Consider the following 17,387-nt stretch of genomic DNA (forward strand, 5'->3'; position numbering starts at 1 on the left):
CACATTTAGACAACTATGTATTTATATAGTGTAGTCACAGCTGTTCTTGTCTGGCGTTCTTATTATGGGAAGCTTCTCTTTGATAGCAACTTGTCTGGACCTTTTTCCCCCCTTCTCCAGCAGACTGTCCACTCCATCTACTTTCATTTGATCTTCCTCCACCTCGTTGTTTATTCTAGGAAGCTTAACCTTTCTCATACAATACCCTCCTGCCTCAGTGTACCCCCTACCACGCCAGACCTATGTTTATTTCACTCTCAGAGGAAGAGAGATCCTCTTCTGCTGTGAAAGTTACTCACTCTTTGTACAGTAGAGCCTTTCTTCTCTTCTGGGAAACTGTTGCTGCTTTATTTACATTTTCCCCCATCTCCACCTCCCTATTCCTTTCTGCTTTGGGTTTCACACAGAGCTCTGAGGAGAGATCACACATTGCATTATGGTAATAAATAAATAAATAATAAAGAAATGCAAAAAAAAATCACAAAACCACAAACACATTTCATTGTGGGCAGAGTCAGAGGGAAACCAGCCTCCTCAGGTCTCACTTAAGCATTTTAATTTTCTGAGGTCTGTTCTTCAAAATATGCAAAAAGTTGGTTCTAAACAGTGGTTTTAAAACTGCAGAATCCCAACAAGGGAATGGGATGGGTTCTTGAGCCTTCTGAAAATAGAAGCTTTCACCTCTGTTTCATCCAGAGCAACTCCTTCAATTCTGATTAGTAATTTATTTTGGTAAAGTGTTTTGTGGCTTTAAAAAAGTAAGCTACTATTTCAAAAGTAAATTATGGCATATACTTCCATGAGTTAAATCTACCCTATGTTAGCACCTTAGATGGTTTCATATTATGGAGCTTCTGAAGGAACTTACTTGATATTGTATACTGATTTGATTGCTTTCATAGCTTAGCACAAAAAGAGATTAGAAGTTTATAAGACAGGCCAGATGCAGAGGCTCACCCCTGTAATCCTAGCACTTTGGGAGGCCAAGGTGGGAGGACTGCTTGAGCCCCGGAGTTTGAGATTAGCCTGGGCAACGTAGTGAGACTCCATCTCTATGTCTGTTAATTAAAAAAAAAGTTTATAAGACAAAAATAATCCTAAATAAAATTATTTCTGTAAATAACTGACATAAAAATGTTGACCTAGTTGTCTCCAGAATGAGGCCTGTTTCCCAAAGGCTTCAGACTGACCTCAAGGAAAATTTTGCAGTCTTAAGAGAAAGATGACCCAGCAAATGTTCTACCTAAAATGAAGTCTGATTTTGAGTATCTTTTAGAAAGTGATGAGGCAATGTATTGTATAGCCAAATAGAAAATATATTTAAACATTAATTTTTGTGTTTACACACACACATAATTTTCCTCCCTCCCTCCCTCCCTCCCTCCCTCCCTCCCTTCCTTCCTTCCTTCCTTCCTTCCTTCCTTCCTTCCTTCCTTCCTTTTCTTTTGCGTGGGGGACAGAGTCTTGCTGTCTCCCAGGCTTGAGTGCAGTGGTGCAATTTTGGCTCACTGCAGCCTCCGCCTCCCGGGTTCAAGTGATTCTCCTGCCTCAGCCTCCCAAATAGCTGGGACTACAGGCATGCACCACCACACTTGGCTAATTTTTGTGTTTTTAGTAGAGACAGGGTTTTGCCACGCTAGCCAGGCTGGTCTTGAACTCCTGACTTCAGTTGATCCACCTGCCTTGGCCTCCCAAAGTGCTGGGATTACAGGCGTGAGCCACTGCGCCCTGCCTAGATGTAATTTTTCTATGATGTAAATTATTTATATACTTAGAAACAATGTAATTGATTATTCTTTTTCTATTTGATAATGCAATAATATGGTGTTGACATTTTATTCAACACTGCTGAAGTCAGACAGATTATAAAGATTACTTCCCCTCTTCTTACCTTTTAAAAATGCTGTTTTGAGCCGGGCATGGTGGCCCACACCCATAATCTCAGCACTTTGGGAGGCCAAAGTGGATGGATCAGTTGAGCTCAGAAGTTCGAGACCAACCTGGACAATGTGGTGAAAACCCATCTCTACATAAGAGTACAAAAGCTAGCTAGGCATGGTGGTATGTACCTGTAGTCCCAGCTATTTGGGAGACTAAGGTGGGAGGATTACCTGAGCCCAGAAAAGTTGAGGCTGTAGTCAGCCATAATTGTGCCACTACAATCCAGCCTGGGTGACAGAGTGAAACTGTCTCTCAAAATAAATAAATAAATAAATAAGTAAATAAATAAATAAAAATTTAAAAAGAACAAAAGAAAGAAAAACAAGCTGTATTGGAGGCTGGGCATGGTGGCTTACACCTGTAATTACAGCACTTTGGGAATCCGAGACAGGAGTATCCTGGGCAGGAGTTCAAGACTAGCCTGGGCAATATGGTGAAACTTTGTGCCAACAGAAAATACAAAAAAAATTAGCCAGGTACGGTGGTACACGCCTATAGTACCAGCCACTTGGAAGGCTGAGGTGGGAGGATCACTTAAGCTCAGGAGGTCGAGGCTGCAGTGAGCCGAGATCACACCATTGCACTCCAACCTGGGTGACCAAGGGAGACCCTGTCTCAACACTGCCCCACCCCCCAAAAATGCTGTATTGGGGTGTACACCCATGCATGTTTCTCATCACGGGCCCATCACTCTTCCTTTCAATTACTTTTCTGTATTAGACAGGAATGAAAGGTGAGTGGCCTCTACCACACTAATTTTAACCCCTTTAGTCTGTCTTCCTCTAGGACATTTGTGTTATTTAAAAACAAACAGAGGCTGTTTTGTTTTGTTTTTTTGAGACGGAATCTCACTCTGTCGCCCAAGCTGGAGTGCAGTGGCACAATCTTGGCTCACCACAACCTCCACCTCCCAGATTCAAATCATTCTGCCTCAGCCTCTCAAGTAGCTGGGATGACAGGCGCATGCCACCACGCCTGGCTAATTTTTGTATTTTGAGTAGAGACGGGGTTTCGCCATGTTGCCAGGCTGGTCTTGAACTCCTGACCTCGTGGTCCACCTGCCTGGACCTCCCAAAGTGCTGGGATTACAGGCGTGAGCCACCGTGCCCTCCTGAGATTTTTTAAAGGGTACAAAATTACAGCTCGATAGGAAGAATAAGTTCTAGTGTTCTATGCCACTGTAAGATGACTATGGTTATGGTTAACAATAATATCTAGTTTCAGATATCTAGATGGATGATATCGAGTGTTTCCAACATAAAGAAATGATAAATGTTTGAGATGATGAATATACTAATTATACTGATCTGATCACTATATATTAAATGTATCAAAATATTGCTGGGTACCTCATAAATATGTACGATTCTATGTTAATTAAAATGAGAAAATAATTTAATTTTTTGAGCTTTATTAAGGTTTAATTAACAAAAATGTATATATTTATTGTGTATGATGTGATATTTTGAGATATGTACATTGTAAAATGATTAAATCAGGCTAATTAGCATGTCTCTCAACTCACATACTTTTAATTTTTGTGGTGAAAATATTTAAAATTGATTCTGTTGGCAATGTTCAATTATATAATTACAATGCATTATTATTAACTATAGTCACCATGCCATACAATTGATCTCCGGAACTTCTGTGTCCATGAAACTTTGTACTCTTTGACCAGCATCTCTACCCATACCCCACATTCCAAGTCCCTGGTAACCATCATTTTACTTTCTGCTTCTCTGAGTTTGACTTTTTAAGATTCTACATATAAGTGAGATCATGCAGTATTTGTCTTTCTGTGCCTGGCTTATTTCACTTAGCATTAAGACAGGCTCTCACTTTGTTGTCCAGGCCAGAATGCAGTGGTGCAATCATAGTTCACTGTAGCCTCAAACTCCTGGCTCAAGGGATCCTCTTGCCTTAGGTTGCTAAGTAACTGGGACTACAGATCCGAGCCACCATACCTAGCTAATTAAAAAAACTTTTTTTTTTTTTTTTGTAGAGACAGGGTCTTGCCATCTTACCAAGGCTGGTCTTGAACTGGGATCAAGCAATCCTCCTGCTTCAGCCTTCCAAAGTGCTAGGATTACAGGTGCGAGCCACTATGCCTGGCCGTTTCCTTAGTTTTTAAGGCTGAATAGTATTTGATTGTGTTAATATAGTACATTCTCTTTTTCCATTCCTCTGTTGGGGTGGACACTTAGGTAAATTCTATATTTTGACTATTGTGAGTAATGTTGCAGCAAATATGGGAATGCAGATGTCTTTTTGACATACCGATTTCCTTTTCTTTGGATATATATCCAGAAGTGGAATTGCTGGGTTGGGTCATGTCATAGTTCTTTTGGAGTTTTTGAGACATTTCCATATGGTTTACCATACTGGCTGTACTAATTTACATTCCCACCAACAGTGTGCAAGGGTTCGTTTTTCCCACAGTCTTGCCAACACTCATCTTTCATCTTTTTGATAATAGCTACCCTGAGCATGAAGTGATATCTCATTGTGATTTTATTTTGCATTTCTCTGATTAGTGATGTTGAACATTTTTCCATATATACCTGTTGGCCATTTATATGTCTTCTTTTGAGAAATGTCTATTCATATCCTTTGCACATTTTAAAATTGGGTTGTTTTCTTACCATTGAGTTGTATAAGTTCCTTATATATTTTGGATATTAGCCTCTTATCAAATATATGGTTTGAAAATGTTCTCTCCTTTTCCATAGGTTATTTCTTTACTCTGTTGTTTCTTTTGCTATATAGAAGCTTTTTAGTTTGATGCAGTCCAGTTTGTCTGTTTTTGTTTTGTTGCCTGTGCTTTTTGATCATATTCAAAAAATCTTTGCCAAGACCAATGTCAAGAAGCTTTTTCCTATGTTTCATTCTAGTAGTTTTACAGTTTCAGGTCTACATTTAAGTCTTTAGTCCATTTTGAGTAGGTTTTTGTATATGGTTTGAGATAAGGGTCTAATTTCATTTTTTTGCATGTGGATATCTTGTTGTCCCAACAGCATTTATTGAAGAGACTGTCCCTTCCCCTTGGCATCTTTGTTGAAAATCAGTCGACTATAAATGGATGGATTTCTGAGCCATCCATTCTGTTCAGTTGGTCTATGTATTTGTTTTTTATGTTGGTACCATTTTGTTTTGATTGCGATAGCTTTATAGTGGATTTTGAAATCAAGTGTAGTGTGATGACCCTGCCTTTGTTCTTTTTGCTCAAGATTGCTTTGGCTATTTGGAGTCTTATGTAGTTCTGTACAGATTTTAGGATTCTTTCTTCTATTTCTGTGAAAAATGTCATTGGAATTTTGATGGGGATTGCATTGAATCTGTAGATCGCTTTGGGTATTATGGACATTTTAACAGTATTAATTCTTCCAACCTGTGAACATAAAAGATATCTTATCACTTATTTGTGTCTTCTTCACTTTTTTTTTGGAGATGGAGTCTTGCCCTGTCACCCAGGCAGGAGTGCAATGGCACAATCTCAGCTCACTGCAACCTCCGCCTCCCAGGTTCAAGTGATTCTCCTGCCTCAGCCTCCTGAGTAGCTGGGATTACAGGCGTGTACTACCACACCCGGCTAATTTTTTTAATCTTTAGTGGAGATGGGGTTTCACCATGTTAGCCAGGCTGGTCTCGAACTCCTGACCTCATGATCCACCTGCCTCAGCTTCCCAAAGTGCTGGGACTACAGGTGTGAGCCACTGCGCCCGGGCTACTTTCTTTTATCAGTGTGTTTTAGTTTGCAGTGTACATATCTTTCACCTCCTTGGTTAAATTTATTCCTAGGTATTTAACTGTTTTTGATGCTATTATAAATGAGATTGTTTTCTTGATTTTTTGTTTTGTTTTGATAGTTTGTTGTTAGTATACAGAAACATGGCTGGGCATGGTTACTCTTGCCTGTAATCCCAATGCTTTAGGAGGCTGAGGTGGAAGGACTGCTTGAGCCCAGGATTTGAGAAGACCAGCTTGGGCAACATCGTGAGACTCCATCTCTATTAAGAAAAAAAAAAAAAAAAACTAGTACTGGTCTTTGTGTGTCGATTTTGTGTCCTGCAACTTTAGTGAGTTTGTTTATTAGTTTTAAAAGTTTTTTGATGGAGTCTTTAGGGTTTTCTGTTTATAAAACTATGTTATCTGCAGAGACAATTTAACTTCTTCCTCTTTGATTTAGATACTTTTCATTTCTTTTTCTTGCTTAATTGCTTTGGCTAGGACTTCCAATACTATGTGGAATAGAAGTGTCAAGAGTGGGTATCTTTGTCCTGTTCTTAATCTTAGAGGAAAAGCTTTCAGCTTCTCACCATTGAGTGTGATGTTAATTGTGGGTTTGTCACATATGGCCCTTTTGGGTTGAGGTACAGCATGTTCCCTCTATGCCTAATTTGTTGAGAGTTTTTATCATGAAAGGATGTTGAATTTTGTCAAATGCTTTTTCTGTATCTTTAGATTACCATATGATTTTTCTCCTTCATTCTGTTAATGTGCTGTATCAATTTATTGTGGAACCATCCTGGGATTAATTCCTCTTGCTCGTGGTGAAGGATTCTTTTAATCTGCTGTTGAATTGAGATTGCTGGTTTTCTGTTGAAGATTTTTGTATCCATGTTCATCAGGGATATTGGCCTGTAATATTCTTTTCTTGTAGTGTCCTTGTCTGGCTTTGGTATCAGTATAATGCTGACCTTTTAAAGTGAGTTTGGAAATATGCATCCCTCTTCAATTTTTTGAAGAGTTTTTTTTTTTTTAGAGTTTCACTTTGTCATTCAGGCTGGAGTATAGTGGTACAAGCATGGGTCACTGCAACCTTGATCTTGTGGGTTCAAGAGATCCTCCCACCTCAGCCTCTTGAGTAGCTGGGACTACAGGCATGTGACATCACACCTTCCTAATCTTTATTTATTTTTATTTTTTGTAGAAACAGGGTCTAACTATGTTATGCAGGCTGGTCTTGAACTCCTAGGCTTAAACATTTCTCCTACCTCAGCCTCCTGAAGTGCTGGGATTATAGGCATGAGCCACTGCACTTGGGCTTTTTGAAGAGTTTGAGAAGTAGTGTTAGTTCTTTTTAAAGTGTCTGGTAGAATTCAGCCTTGAAGCCATCAGGTTCTGGGTTTTTCCGTGATGGAAGATTTTTTTATTTAATTACTGATTCAGTCTCCTTTCTTGTTATTAGTTTGTTCAGATTTTCTATATTTTCATGATTTAGTTGTGGTAGGTTGTACATTTCCAGGAATTTATCCATTTATTTTAGATTATCCAATCTGACATAATTGTTCATCATAATCTCTTATAATCCTTTGTATTTCTGTGGTATCAGTTATAATGTCTTCTTTTCATTTCTTATTTTGAGTCTTCTCTTTTTTTTCTTTTGTATTCCGGCTAAAAGTTTGTCCATTTTTTTGTCTTTTCAAAGAACTAACTTTTAGTGTTGTTGATCTTTTCTATTGTTTTTCTTGTTTCCATTTATTTCTGCTCTGATCTTTTTTGTTTACTCTTTCTACTAACTTTGGACTTTAGTTTGTTCTTCTTTTTCTAGTTCTTTGAGGTGTAACATTAGGTTGCTTATTTGAGATCTTTTTTCTTTTTTAATGTAGGCATTTATTGCCGTAAGCTTCTTTCTTTGAACTGCTTTTGCTCCATTTTGTAAGTTTTGGTATGTTGTATTTCTACTTCTGTTTGTCTTAAGATATTTTTAAATTTCCCTTTTAAGTTCTTCTCTGATTCACTGGTTGTTCAGGAGCATGCTGTTTAATTTCCACCTATTTGTAAATTTTCCAAAATTCCTCCTGTTAATGATTTATATAGATTAGTCCAAAATAATTGCGGTTTTTGCCATTGAAAGGAATTGCAAAAATGCAGTTATTTTTGCACCAATCTAATAGTTCCCTACCGGTGTGGTTGGAATAGACACTTGGTATGATTTCAGTCTTTTAAAAGTTGTTAAGACTTGTTTTATGGCCTATCATCTGATCTGTCCTAGAGAAAATTTCATGTGCACTTGAGGAGAATGCATATTCTACTCTTATTGGATGGAATGTTCTATATATGTCTGTTAGGTCTATTTTCTTTAAAGTATAGTTCAAGCCCAGTGCTTTGTCATTGATTTTCTGTGTAAATGATTTATCCATTGTTGAAAGTGTAATATCAAAGTCTCCTACTATTATTGTATTTCATTCTATCCTTTCAGATCTTTATTTATTTATTTATTTATTTATTTATTTATTTATTTTTGAGTGTTGCTAGAGTGCAGTGGCATTTTCTAGGTTCATTGCAGCCTCCAACTCCCAGGTTCAAGTGATCCTCTCCCGTCAGCCTCCCAGGTAGCTGGAATTACAAGCATGTGCCACCACATCCAGCTAATTTTTTGTATTTTTAGTAGAGACGAGGTTTCACCATGCTAGCCCCACTGGTCTCAAACTCCTGACTTCAAGTGATCCACCCACCTTGTCCTCCTAAAGTGCTGGGATTACAGGCATGAGCCACTGTGCCCAGCTCAGATTTATTAATGTTTGTTTTATATTATATTATATATTTTATATATTTACAGCAAACATTAGGTGCTGTAACATTAGGTACATATATATTTACAATTGTTATATCCCCTTGATGAATTGATCCTTTTGGTCTCTCTGTATAGTTTTTTATTTTTATTTTTTTTGAGATGGAGTCTCCCTGTGTCGCCAGGCTGGAGTGCAGTGGTGTGATGTTGGCTCACTGCAATCTCTGCTTCCCGGGTTCAAGCAATTCTCCTGCCTCTGCCTCCTGAGTAGCTAGGACTGCAGGCAAGCGCCACCATGCCCAGCTAGTTTTTGTATTTTTAGCAGAGATGGGGTTTCACCATATCGGACAGGGTGGTCTCGAACTCCTGACCTTGTGGTTTGACTGCCTTGGCCTCCCAAAGTGCTGGAATTACAGGCATGAGCCACCACGCCCAGCCAGTTTTTAACATAAAGTCCATTTGTCTGACATAAACATAGCTACTCCTGCTCCTTCAGGATCCCCTACTCCTTGGTATTTAATCCTCTTAACTTTCTGAAAATGCATTTGTTTAGATATCTTAGTTTGAGCTCACCAAGAAGCAGACTCTGAGACAAGGATTTGAGTGTAGGTAGTTTATTTGGGATAAGAGTAGGAGAGTGAAAAGTGAAATAATGAGGAAACGGTGGCCAATAAATAGTGAATTACTAAGCCAGCTCTCACTGTGGGCAACTGGTACTTAATTCTGTGGGGGAAAAATTGGGAGCTGGTGTAGAACACTTACCTCAGAGTTATTCCATCTGAAGAGTGAGGAAATGAGTATTTATACCCTAACTTCTTTAGTCTTTGGCTAAGAGCTGCTCTTGAGGGGTATCTAGGTGGCAGAGTAGGTTATGGTGATAAGAAAAGCCGTTAGGCCAAATGGAGCTGCTGGTAGTTGGAAACCAGGAGTTGTGGTAAGGAGGAGGGATATATAAGTGGATATTAGTAGTATCCTCTATCCCAGGCTTCTGACTCAGCATTGTGGCTCAATGGTGAGCGCATCATGGTCTCCAAAGTAGACTGACCCATGTCCACCACCTACCAGATATTCCTCAATAGCCTTTAGTTTCATCTCCCTTTAAAAGAACGAGGAAAAATCTATCACTTTTTAAAACGTATTAATCTTCCTTTAAAAATCATTTCAAGCACTTTAATGTTCAAGCATTTTTAGGCCAGTACACTCAGAGCTATACCTAAGAGGATCATTCTTGAAGTGCTGCCTCCTGTTATGTGGCAAACATAGTAATAGATGTTGAGGATAACAGAAATAAAAGACATGATTCCAGCCCAGAGGAGTTCCTGGGCAAGTGGGTGATTATTAGATGGTTTATCTAGAGATCCTTTTTCAAGTGAAAAGGGACTTGAAGTGAATCATTTAATCAACAAAAGTATGTTTGTAGGTGCTTTAGAATTTGGGTCAAATCTTTTTCAGTTTCAAACCCTAGCTCTGCCTTGTTGGCTGAGTGACATTTGGTGAAACAATCTTTAGTCTGTCTGAGACTGTATTAGTTCATTTTCACACAGCTATAAAGAACTACCTGAGGCTGGATAATTTATAAAGAAAGGAGGTTTAATTGACTCACAGTTCTGCATGGCTGGGGAGGCCTCAGGAATCTTACAATCATGGTGGAAGGCGAAGGGGAAGGAAGGCAAGTCCTACATGGCTGCAGGAGAGAGAGAGCGAGTGAGCAAGGAGGGACTTGTCGAACACTTTTGAACATCAGATCTCATGAGAACTCACTGTCATGAGAAGAGTATGGGGGAAACTGCCTCCATGATCCAATCACTTCCCACCAGGTCCTTCCCTTGACATGTGGGGATTGCAATTTGAGATGACTTTTGGGTGGGAACATAGAGCCAAACCATATCAGAGCGTTAGTTTCCTCAATTGTAAAATGGAATTACTAATGCCGACTACATGGGATTGGAGATTAAATGCAATAACCTTAAAAGATGGACTGTATTTGAGTAGAAGAGATCACAAAAGGATGAGTGAAGAGAGGGTCAATGGATAGGTCACAAAACTGTAGTAGTACAACAGAACAAAGACGCAAAAGTGGGTTTGCAGTTGGATCATGGAGGATGTTGAATCTCAAGCTAAAATAGGCCATGGGGACTTTGCAGCAGACAGTGAGGTTTCAGTGTGTCTCAATCAGAAAGGCTGAAGAAAAAGGCCTTCAGTCTTTACACTATCATGATATTCTTTGGTGAATGAGCTCTTCACAGGACTAGAGCTACACCTTTAGGGAGCTTGGTTTTCTGCATCTCTGAACCACCAACTTACAAATCCTGCATTCATGACTAGGACCATAGAGAACCCTCTTGACATGGTAGAGAATTTGCTTTTATGGAAACCTAAGAACTTGACCCTATCAGGACTAGTCTTGATGCTACCCGTACTGGTTCTTAAGATGTGCATTATTTGCATACATTAGTCACCAGCCCATTTTTAATGTTGGATGGGGAGACTAAGGCTCAGGAACATGGTAGTCTCTTCATTATAGGTAGATTTTCTGAGAAGACTTCAGTCCTACAGGAGTTCAGAAATTTTCTTTTATTCCCAATGAGCTTAAAGGATTGATGGTAAGATTGATGAGAGAGAACCTTCTCTTTTAAAATGGGGAATGTTTGGTTTCCAATTGAGTTCTTACGTATGTTTCTCTGATCTTATCATAAGCTGCTCATGTTTCCCACCTGGAGAATGTGTCAGAGGAAGAAATGAACAGACTCCTGGGAATAGTATTGGATGTGGAATATCTCTTTACCTGTGTCCACAAGGAAGAAGATGCAGATACCAAACAAGTTTATTTCTACCTATTTAAGGTGAGATTTTAACATTTTAGAAACATTTTCTCTCATTATTCAAATGTGCTCAGTCTCCATATGCCAGGTCATGAGGGTGAAGGCTTTCACCTCATGGTACATTTTGCCCTCAGAGTGTGCCGAACCATACGTTTCTTCATGATGGATTCTCTGAAATGACCCACCATACTTTGAACACATCACTCTCTTTGAGAGCTTTCACACTTGTATGCAAAGTTGAATATCTTGATTTGCATATTCAAATAGATTTTTCCATCCACCCAACAAATATTTATTGCACATCTGCTCTGCATGTGGCACTAATGTAGGCATGAGGGATAGAACAGTGAACAAAACAGAGTTCTTCCCCTCATGAAGTATACGTTTCAGTAGAAGAGACAGTCAACACGTAAATAATATCTCTGCTGGTGGTGATAAGTGTTCTGAAGAGAAACAAAGTAGGATAAGTGGAATCAGAATGGCAGCGATGGTGGCGAGTTGGGGACATGCCAGCGAGGAAGGTCAGTTAGGATAGCCTCTCTGAGGAGATGGAAGTTGAGCAGAAACCTGAGTGGGAGATAGGAGCCATCTGTACAAAGTGCTGGGGGAAGAGCCTGCCAGGCAGAGGGAAAAACAGGTATTTTAGGCCGTGCACTAAGAGAGCTTGAAGTGATATCCAAATAGCAAAGAGGGCAGCATGGTGGAGCCCAGCGAGCAGAGGAATGGGTGGGAGGAGATGTAGTTGGAGGAGTGTCTGTAAGTCCTATCTCTAATGCTTTAAGAGGAGGAATCAAGATATTCCAAATTTATTTTGGTATCTTAGCCACCGTTATCTGTTTCTCACTGACACCAGTCACCGATTATTGCTACCATTCCGCTAGCTGTCTCTTCACTAGTTCTGCCTCAGCTCCATGTGGGTCACATCCATTCCTTTCCCATAGACTGTACATCTCGTCAAGCTTCTGATTAGACCCAGGACTAACAGATGTGGGAAGCAAACCGGTGGTGGAAATGGAGAGCAAAACTTCAGGTTGCCAAAAATAGATCTATAAACGAGGCTGCCAAAAGGAATAACCTTAAAAGAAAATAAACCTGCTGTTGAGGGCGTTGTAGATTATGTTGTATTATGTAACCCTTACAAGGATGTTAAAAGCAAAACAAAAGCACTCAGAGATTATGGGTAGGAAAAGTTTTCCTCTTCTAATAAGAAGCACTGTGCTTCATTTTTGGAAATAACTCCCCTTTAACTCTTTTATATTTATTTGTGCTTCATTTTTATATGGCAAAAATAGCTAAATTTTCCAGTAAGTTCCCTCTTTTGCTTTGGCTGCTAGGAATCTTAGCGCAAATTTTGTATCCAATTCCTGCAGCATTTTTCCTTTCTTTGTCTGAACTTATTTAATTCATAATTTTGCCTTTCCCCCTTTTTATTAACTTTTGTCTTTTATTGTACTAATGGGTTTTTTTGGGTGGTTAGGAGATAGGAGAGGGAGGTAGAATTATATTTTTAAAATTTAATGGATATTAAATTTGGGGATATTAACTTTACAAAGAATAAATAGGAGAGAGAGAGAGAAAGAGAAAGAGAGTGGGGGAAGGGAGAGAATATGAACAGCTGGATTCCCCACAGCCATTAACAGGCACTAGACCACTTTAGGCATCCAGGTGACAACTTGTTGACGTGGCTGTGAGGCTTGAGTCATTCAGCTCAAGCCCTGGTAGGTTCACAGTGTTTAGAGCTTCTGTGGAAAAAGATCTTAGTTGAAGAAAAACAAGGTCTGCGTGACTACAGCTATTATTTGTCTTGGAACTGTGCTCCCTGGCAGCTCCCCACTACCCTGTTGGAAGTAAAGGTGGTGTCAAGGTTTCCATCCTGTCAGCCTCTTTTTGGTTTATAACCAACCAAACAGGCCAGAAAGCATTGCTCTGCTTTAAAGTACATCTTCTCTCTCTTTCTTCCCTCCTTCATCTTAAAATAACAGTGCATATATATTTGCTTGTGGAAACGCAGTCCAAAATATTCAGCATTCTCCCCACCTCCTGCAAAAAGTATTATTCTTGGGCAAATGAGTTATAAATGATCTATTCCTTAGCTTCTGAAAGGCAATTCCTAAAAACAAAACAAAAATAATGATTACAATTTTTTTTAATTTTAATTTTTTTTGAGACAGAGTCTTACTCTGTCATCCAGGCTGGAGTGTAGTGGTGTGATCCCAGCTCACTGCAACCTCCACCTCCTGAGTTCAAGTGATTCTTCTGCCTCAGCCTCCTGAGTAGCTGGGATTACAGATGTGTGCCACCATGCCTGGCTAATATTTGTATTTTTAGTAGAGATGGGTTTCACATTGCCAGTCAGGCTGGTCTCGAACTCCTAACCTCAAGTGATTTCCCCCCCTCGGCCTTCCAAAGTGCTGGGATTATGGGTATGAGCCACTGCACCTGGCCCATGATTTTTTAAAAAGAAAAAAGGAGAAAGGCAGTTCTGTGTCTCATGTGTCAATAATTAAAGTAAAAATGTGTTATATATTTTCGGAGCATTAAAAAATTTCAGTCTTAGTCTGGGCACGGTGGCTCACAACTGTAATCCGAGCACTTTGGGAGGCTGAGGCAGGCCCATTAGTTGAGGTCAAGGGTTCGAGACCAGCCTGGTGAACATGGTGAAACGCTGTACTAAAAATACAAAAATTAGCCAGGCGTGGTTGTGCATGCCTGTAAATCCCAGCTACTTGTGAGGCTGAGGCAGGAGAATTGCTTGAGTCCAGGTTGCAGAGGTTGCCATGAACTGAGATCATGCCCCTGCGCTCCAACTGGGGCAACAGAGTGAGACAACATCCCAAATAATATTATTAATAAAATCAGTCTTAGATGTTGAACATAAATCCAGTGGAAAGCTGTGTCCTAAAGTTGAAGTATATCTTAGTGCTTACAAGTGTGACCCTGGAGTCTAACTACCTGGGTTTAAAACTTTGCTCTATCACTTACTAAATGTGACTTTGGGCAAGTTAATCTGCCTTGTTAGTAGTAGCACCTACCTCAAAAGGTTATAAATATTAAATGAGATAATACATATGAAGAACCATGAAGATCGTCTGGTGAAATTAAGGATGCAGATGCCTGCTGCTATTAAGAACTTTTTTATATGCCCACTTATCTCAGCTTCTTCATCTTATAGATAAACTGAAGTTCAACATCTCCACAATCCATCAGTTTACCTCCAAATTGAAACCCCCAATGGGCCAAGTTCCTAAATCTTGTTTTAACTGGGTCTTATTTTAACTGGGGGGAAAAAGCAAGCAACCAGAATTATTTGTATTTAATTTTTATGACCAATCTTTAGATATTCTTAGAAACATATACAATGACTTATCTTTATTACAAATTTGCTTTTATAAAGATGGGCATAATACTTGAAAGGATGAACAAATGCCCCATACTCATAATTTGTGTGGTACCCCTGGAAGGAGTTGAGATCTTTGTAAGACACAGTTCAGTGGTAAGACATGGTCATCTTCAACCTTGGTGATTCATCGATTTCCATTTACCCCTGAGAGAATGGTTTTCGTGTTTTGTTTCTACTGAAAAGGCAGTAAGCAGAGAAAGGAGGGATTGATGTTACTTAAATAAATGTGTGGCCATATCTAACTGACCCACATGTAAAAGTTACAGAAGATTCAAGCCAAGATTGAAGGTAAAGAATTTCAATATCAAATTTATTTTCTGCATTGTTCTTGGTAAGTGGCTCTGTGTTCTCTTTTCTGTTTGCTCTTTGAGAGCTTTAAATTCCAGTGGCAGGAATTAAGAGCAGTGTTTTTGTTTTGTGGGCATTGAAATGCCGGAACAGTTGGCCTGCCTTCTACGGATGGAAGGGAAATGAAAAAAAGACGGCAACAGTGAAAGTTGCCCATTTAGAGCTCTGCAGACTTCCTTCCCAGAGAGCCTGGGCCCTAGATGATGCGTATGCCGTGCAGCTGCTGTAGACAGCTCCTGTCGCCCGGCCTCCTTTGTGCAGAATAGATCTTGGTCTTTCATGTCTTTAAATAAGATCCTCTAGAGCTTCAGCACACCTACAGTGGCCTGGAGGGGCATGTGCCAAGTGTGTAGGGTTGCATACCAGGCCTCTGGGTCAATGGAAAGCCAGAAACAGTAGGAGAAGAGGGAAGTGAATGGGACAGTGGTGTCTGTTGGACCAGCATGGGTGGCCTAGGCTGCCCAGAATATGAAAGATGTCCAGTTCCTCATAACTCTGGCTATGGACATGAAGGCCAGTTGGGGTTACCTGATATTCGTTGCCCATTTTATTGACTTAAGGATTTGTTTATATATAGTTAAGATAAATAGAATATGGTAACTTCCTTTAAAGGCTGTGTGTGTGTGTGTGTGTGTGTGTGTAAGAGAGAGACAGAAGAGAGAGGAGAGAGAGACAGACATAGCAATTAAGTTTTTTTTTTAATGATTTCTTTGCAGCTCTTGAGAAAGTCTATTTTACAAAGAGGAAAACCTGTGGTTGAAGGCTCTTTGGAAAAGAAACCCCCTTTTGAAAAACCTAGCATTGAACAGGTAAAAAGATTTTAAAAAGTCCTCTTTTTATTGGCTTAAAGCTGAAGGAATCTTTTAATCCTCCTTTTACATGTCTGTCTATGGCCTCCCTCCTCCATACCCAGGTTAGAGATGTTTACCAGTCTGTGGAAATTGTCCTGGAGGCTTTGGATCAGAGGTGTATACCTAATTTAATACATGATATAGCTTTTGCCTTTTAAGGTTGTTATGTACTCAGAGTTTACTGTGTGTGTGGGGAAGAAAAAAATTAAGTAGAACATGTAGTTTGTAAGAACACATGAAATGTGCCTTTTCTTGTTGTTGATGCTTTAAAATGAAGTCTTTGTCCATTTGCTTGGCACTGTCTGAGAAAGCCTATTGAGGTGAGGGAATTTAGTAGCAATGTGAAAAACATTGTAAGTCAAGCAAAAAAAGCAAAAAAGAAATAAGATTTTGTACCCAGAAATGGACTTCCTGCTACATTATGATTCCTGGAAAGAAGCCGTTTTACTCAGGGAATCTGTTAAAATGTAAAGAGTTTTTCTGTTAGGTGTTGTCAGTATCTTTCATTAGCATCACTTTTTTAGCCTTTCATTGTTTGGCTAAACAAAAACACTCTGGACTGAATTTTTTGATGAGAATGACTACTGAAGTCATGATACCAGAGTCCTTAAAAGTAAATGCATTTTTATCAGTCAGTTTTCAGTAAATTTTATTTTGCCTCCAAACTCTATTAAGTAAGAATTCATTGCTCTTTTATTTGAAATTAGATGAGATGGGAATATTCTATAGAAAGATTAAATTAACAGTTTTTTTAAAAGCCCATAATTCTGAATGATACATATATTTTGGTAAGCTTATTGACTTCAAACAAATGATGGTAAAGAGTTTAAATTTTAGTTGTTTAGTTCAGTGGCAGGCATGATAGTAGCCTTTTGATTAGCATTTTTGTAATGTAAAAACATAATATTTATCTAAGAACTGCATTATATGTGGGCTACTCTGCTGATAGTGGAGCAATAATTATTCTGCACAACAGTCATATTTTCTTGATTCAGGGTTTTGACCTTTTCAGTTCATGGTTTTGATTTTCTCCTTAATGCTTCAGGATTTCAGCAGGCGTAAAGTCATAACTCACAACCTCTCTGTCTTGTCACTTTTCATCCACTGTGATCTGAGGCAAGATTCCCACTGGGGATTGCTATTTTCTTTTAGGGAAAAGGAAGAGATTTTTGTGAATAGAGAAATGTCTGTTCTTCTGCTAATAACCACCAGTCGTGCTGGCTGTGTGGGTGTTCAGAATTAGTATGATTGCATAGCTGCATGAAGAAATTGCCTTCCCTCTTTTTAAGGGTGTGAATAACTTTGTACAGTACAAATTTAGTCACCTGCCAGCAAAAGAAAGGCAAACAATAGTTGAGTTGGCAAAAATGTTCCTAAACCGCATCAACTATTGGCATCTGGAGGCACCATCTCAACGAAGACTGCGATCTCCCAATGATGATATCTCTGGATACAAAGAGAACTACACAAGGTAATCAGATGCAAGTTCTTTTCCTTTGGCCCCATAA

At 39.2% G+C, this 17,387-nt stretch overlaps 1 protein-coding gene across 2 annotated transcripts in view; it reads left to right on the top strand.

The window, feature by feature from the left end:
- The window catches only part of KAT2B (lysine acetyltransferase 2B), a 116,289-nt gene that overhangs the window by 46,003 nt on the left and 52,899 nt on the right, over nucleotides 1-17,387 (top strand). For both annotated transcript variants that reach the window (XM_008009267.3, XM_008009268.3), the window contains exons 3-5: nucleotides 11,156-11,301; nucleotides 15,745-15,837; nucleotides 17,169-17,350. In XM_008009267.3, the coding sequence (XP_008007458.1) occupies nucleotides 11,156-11,301; nucleotides 15,745-15,837; nucleotides 17,169-17,350 (421 nt within the window). The remainder of the gene's footprint in view (nucleotides 1-11,155; nucleotides 11,302-15,744; nucleotides 15,838-17,168; nucleotides 17,351-17,387) is intronic.

Source organism: Chlorocebus sabaeus, chromosome 15 (assembly GCF_047675955.1).
Source record: "Chlorocebus sabaeus isolate Y175 chromosome 15, mChlSab1.0.hap1, whole genome shotgun sequence".
In the NCBI taxonomy this organism is placed as follows: domain Eukaryota; kingdom Metazoa; phylum Chordata; class Mammalia; order Primates; family Cercopithecidae; genus Chlorocebus; species Chlorocebus sabaeus.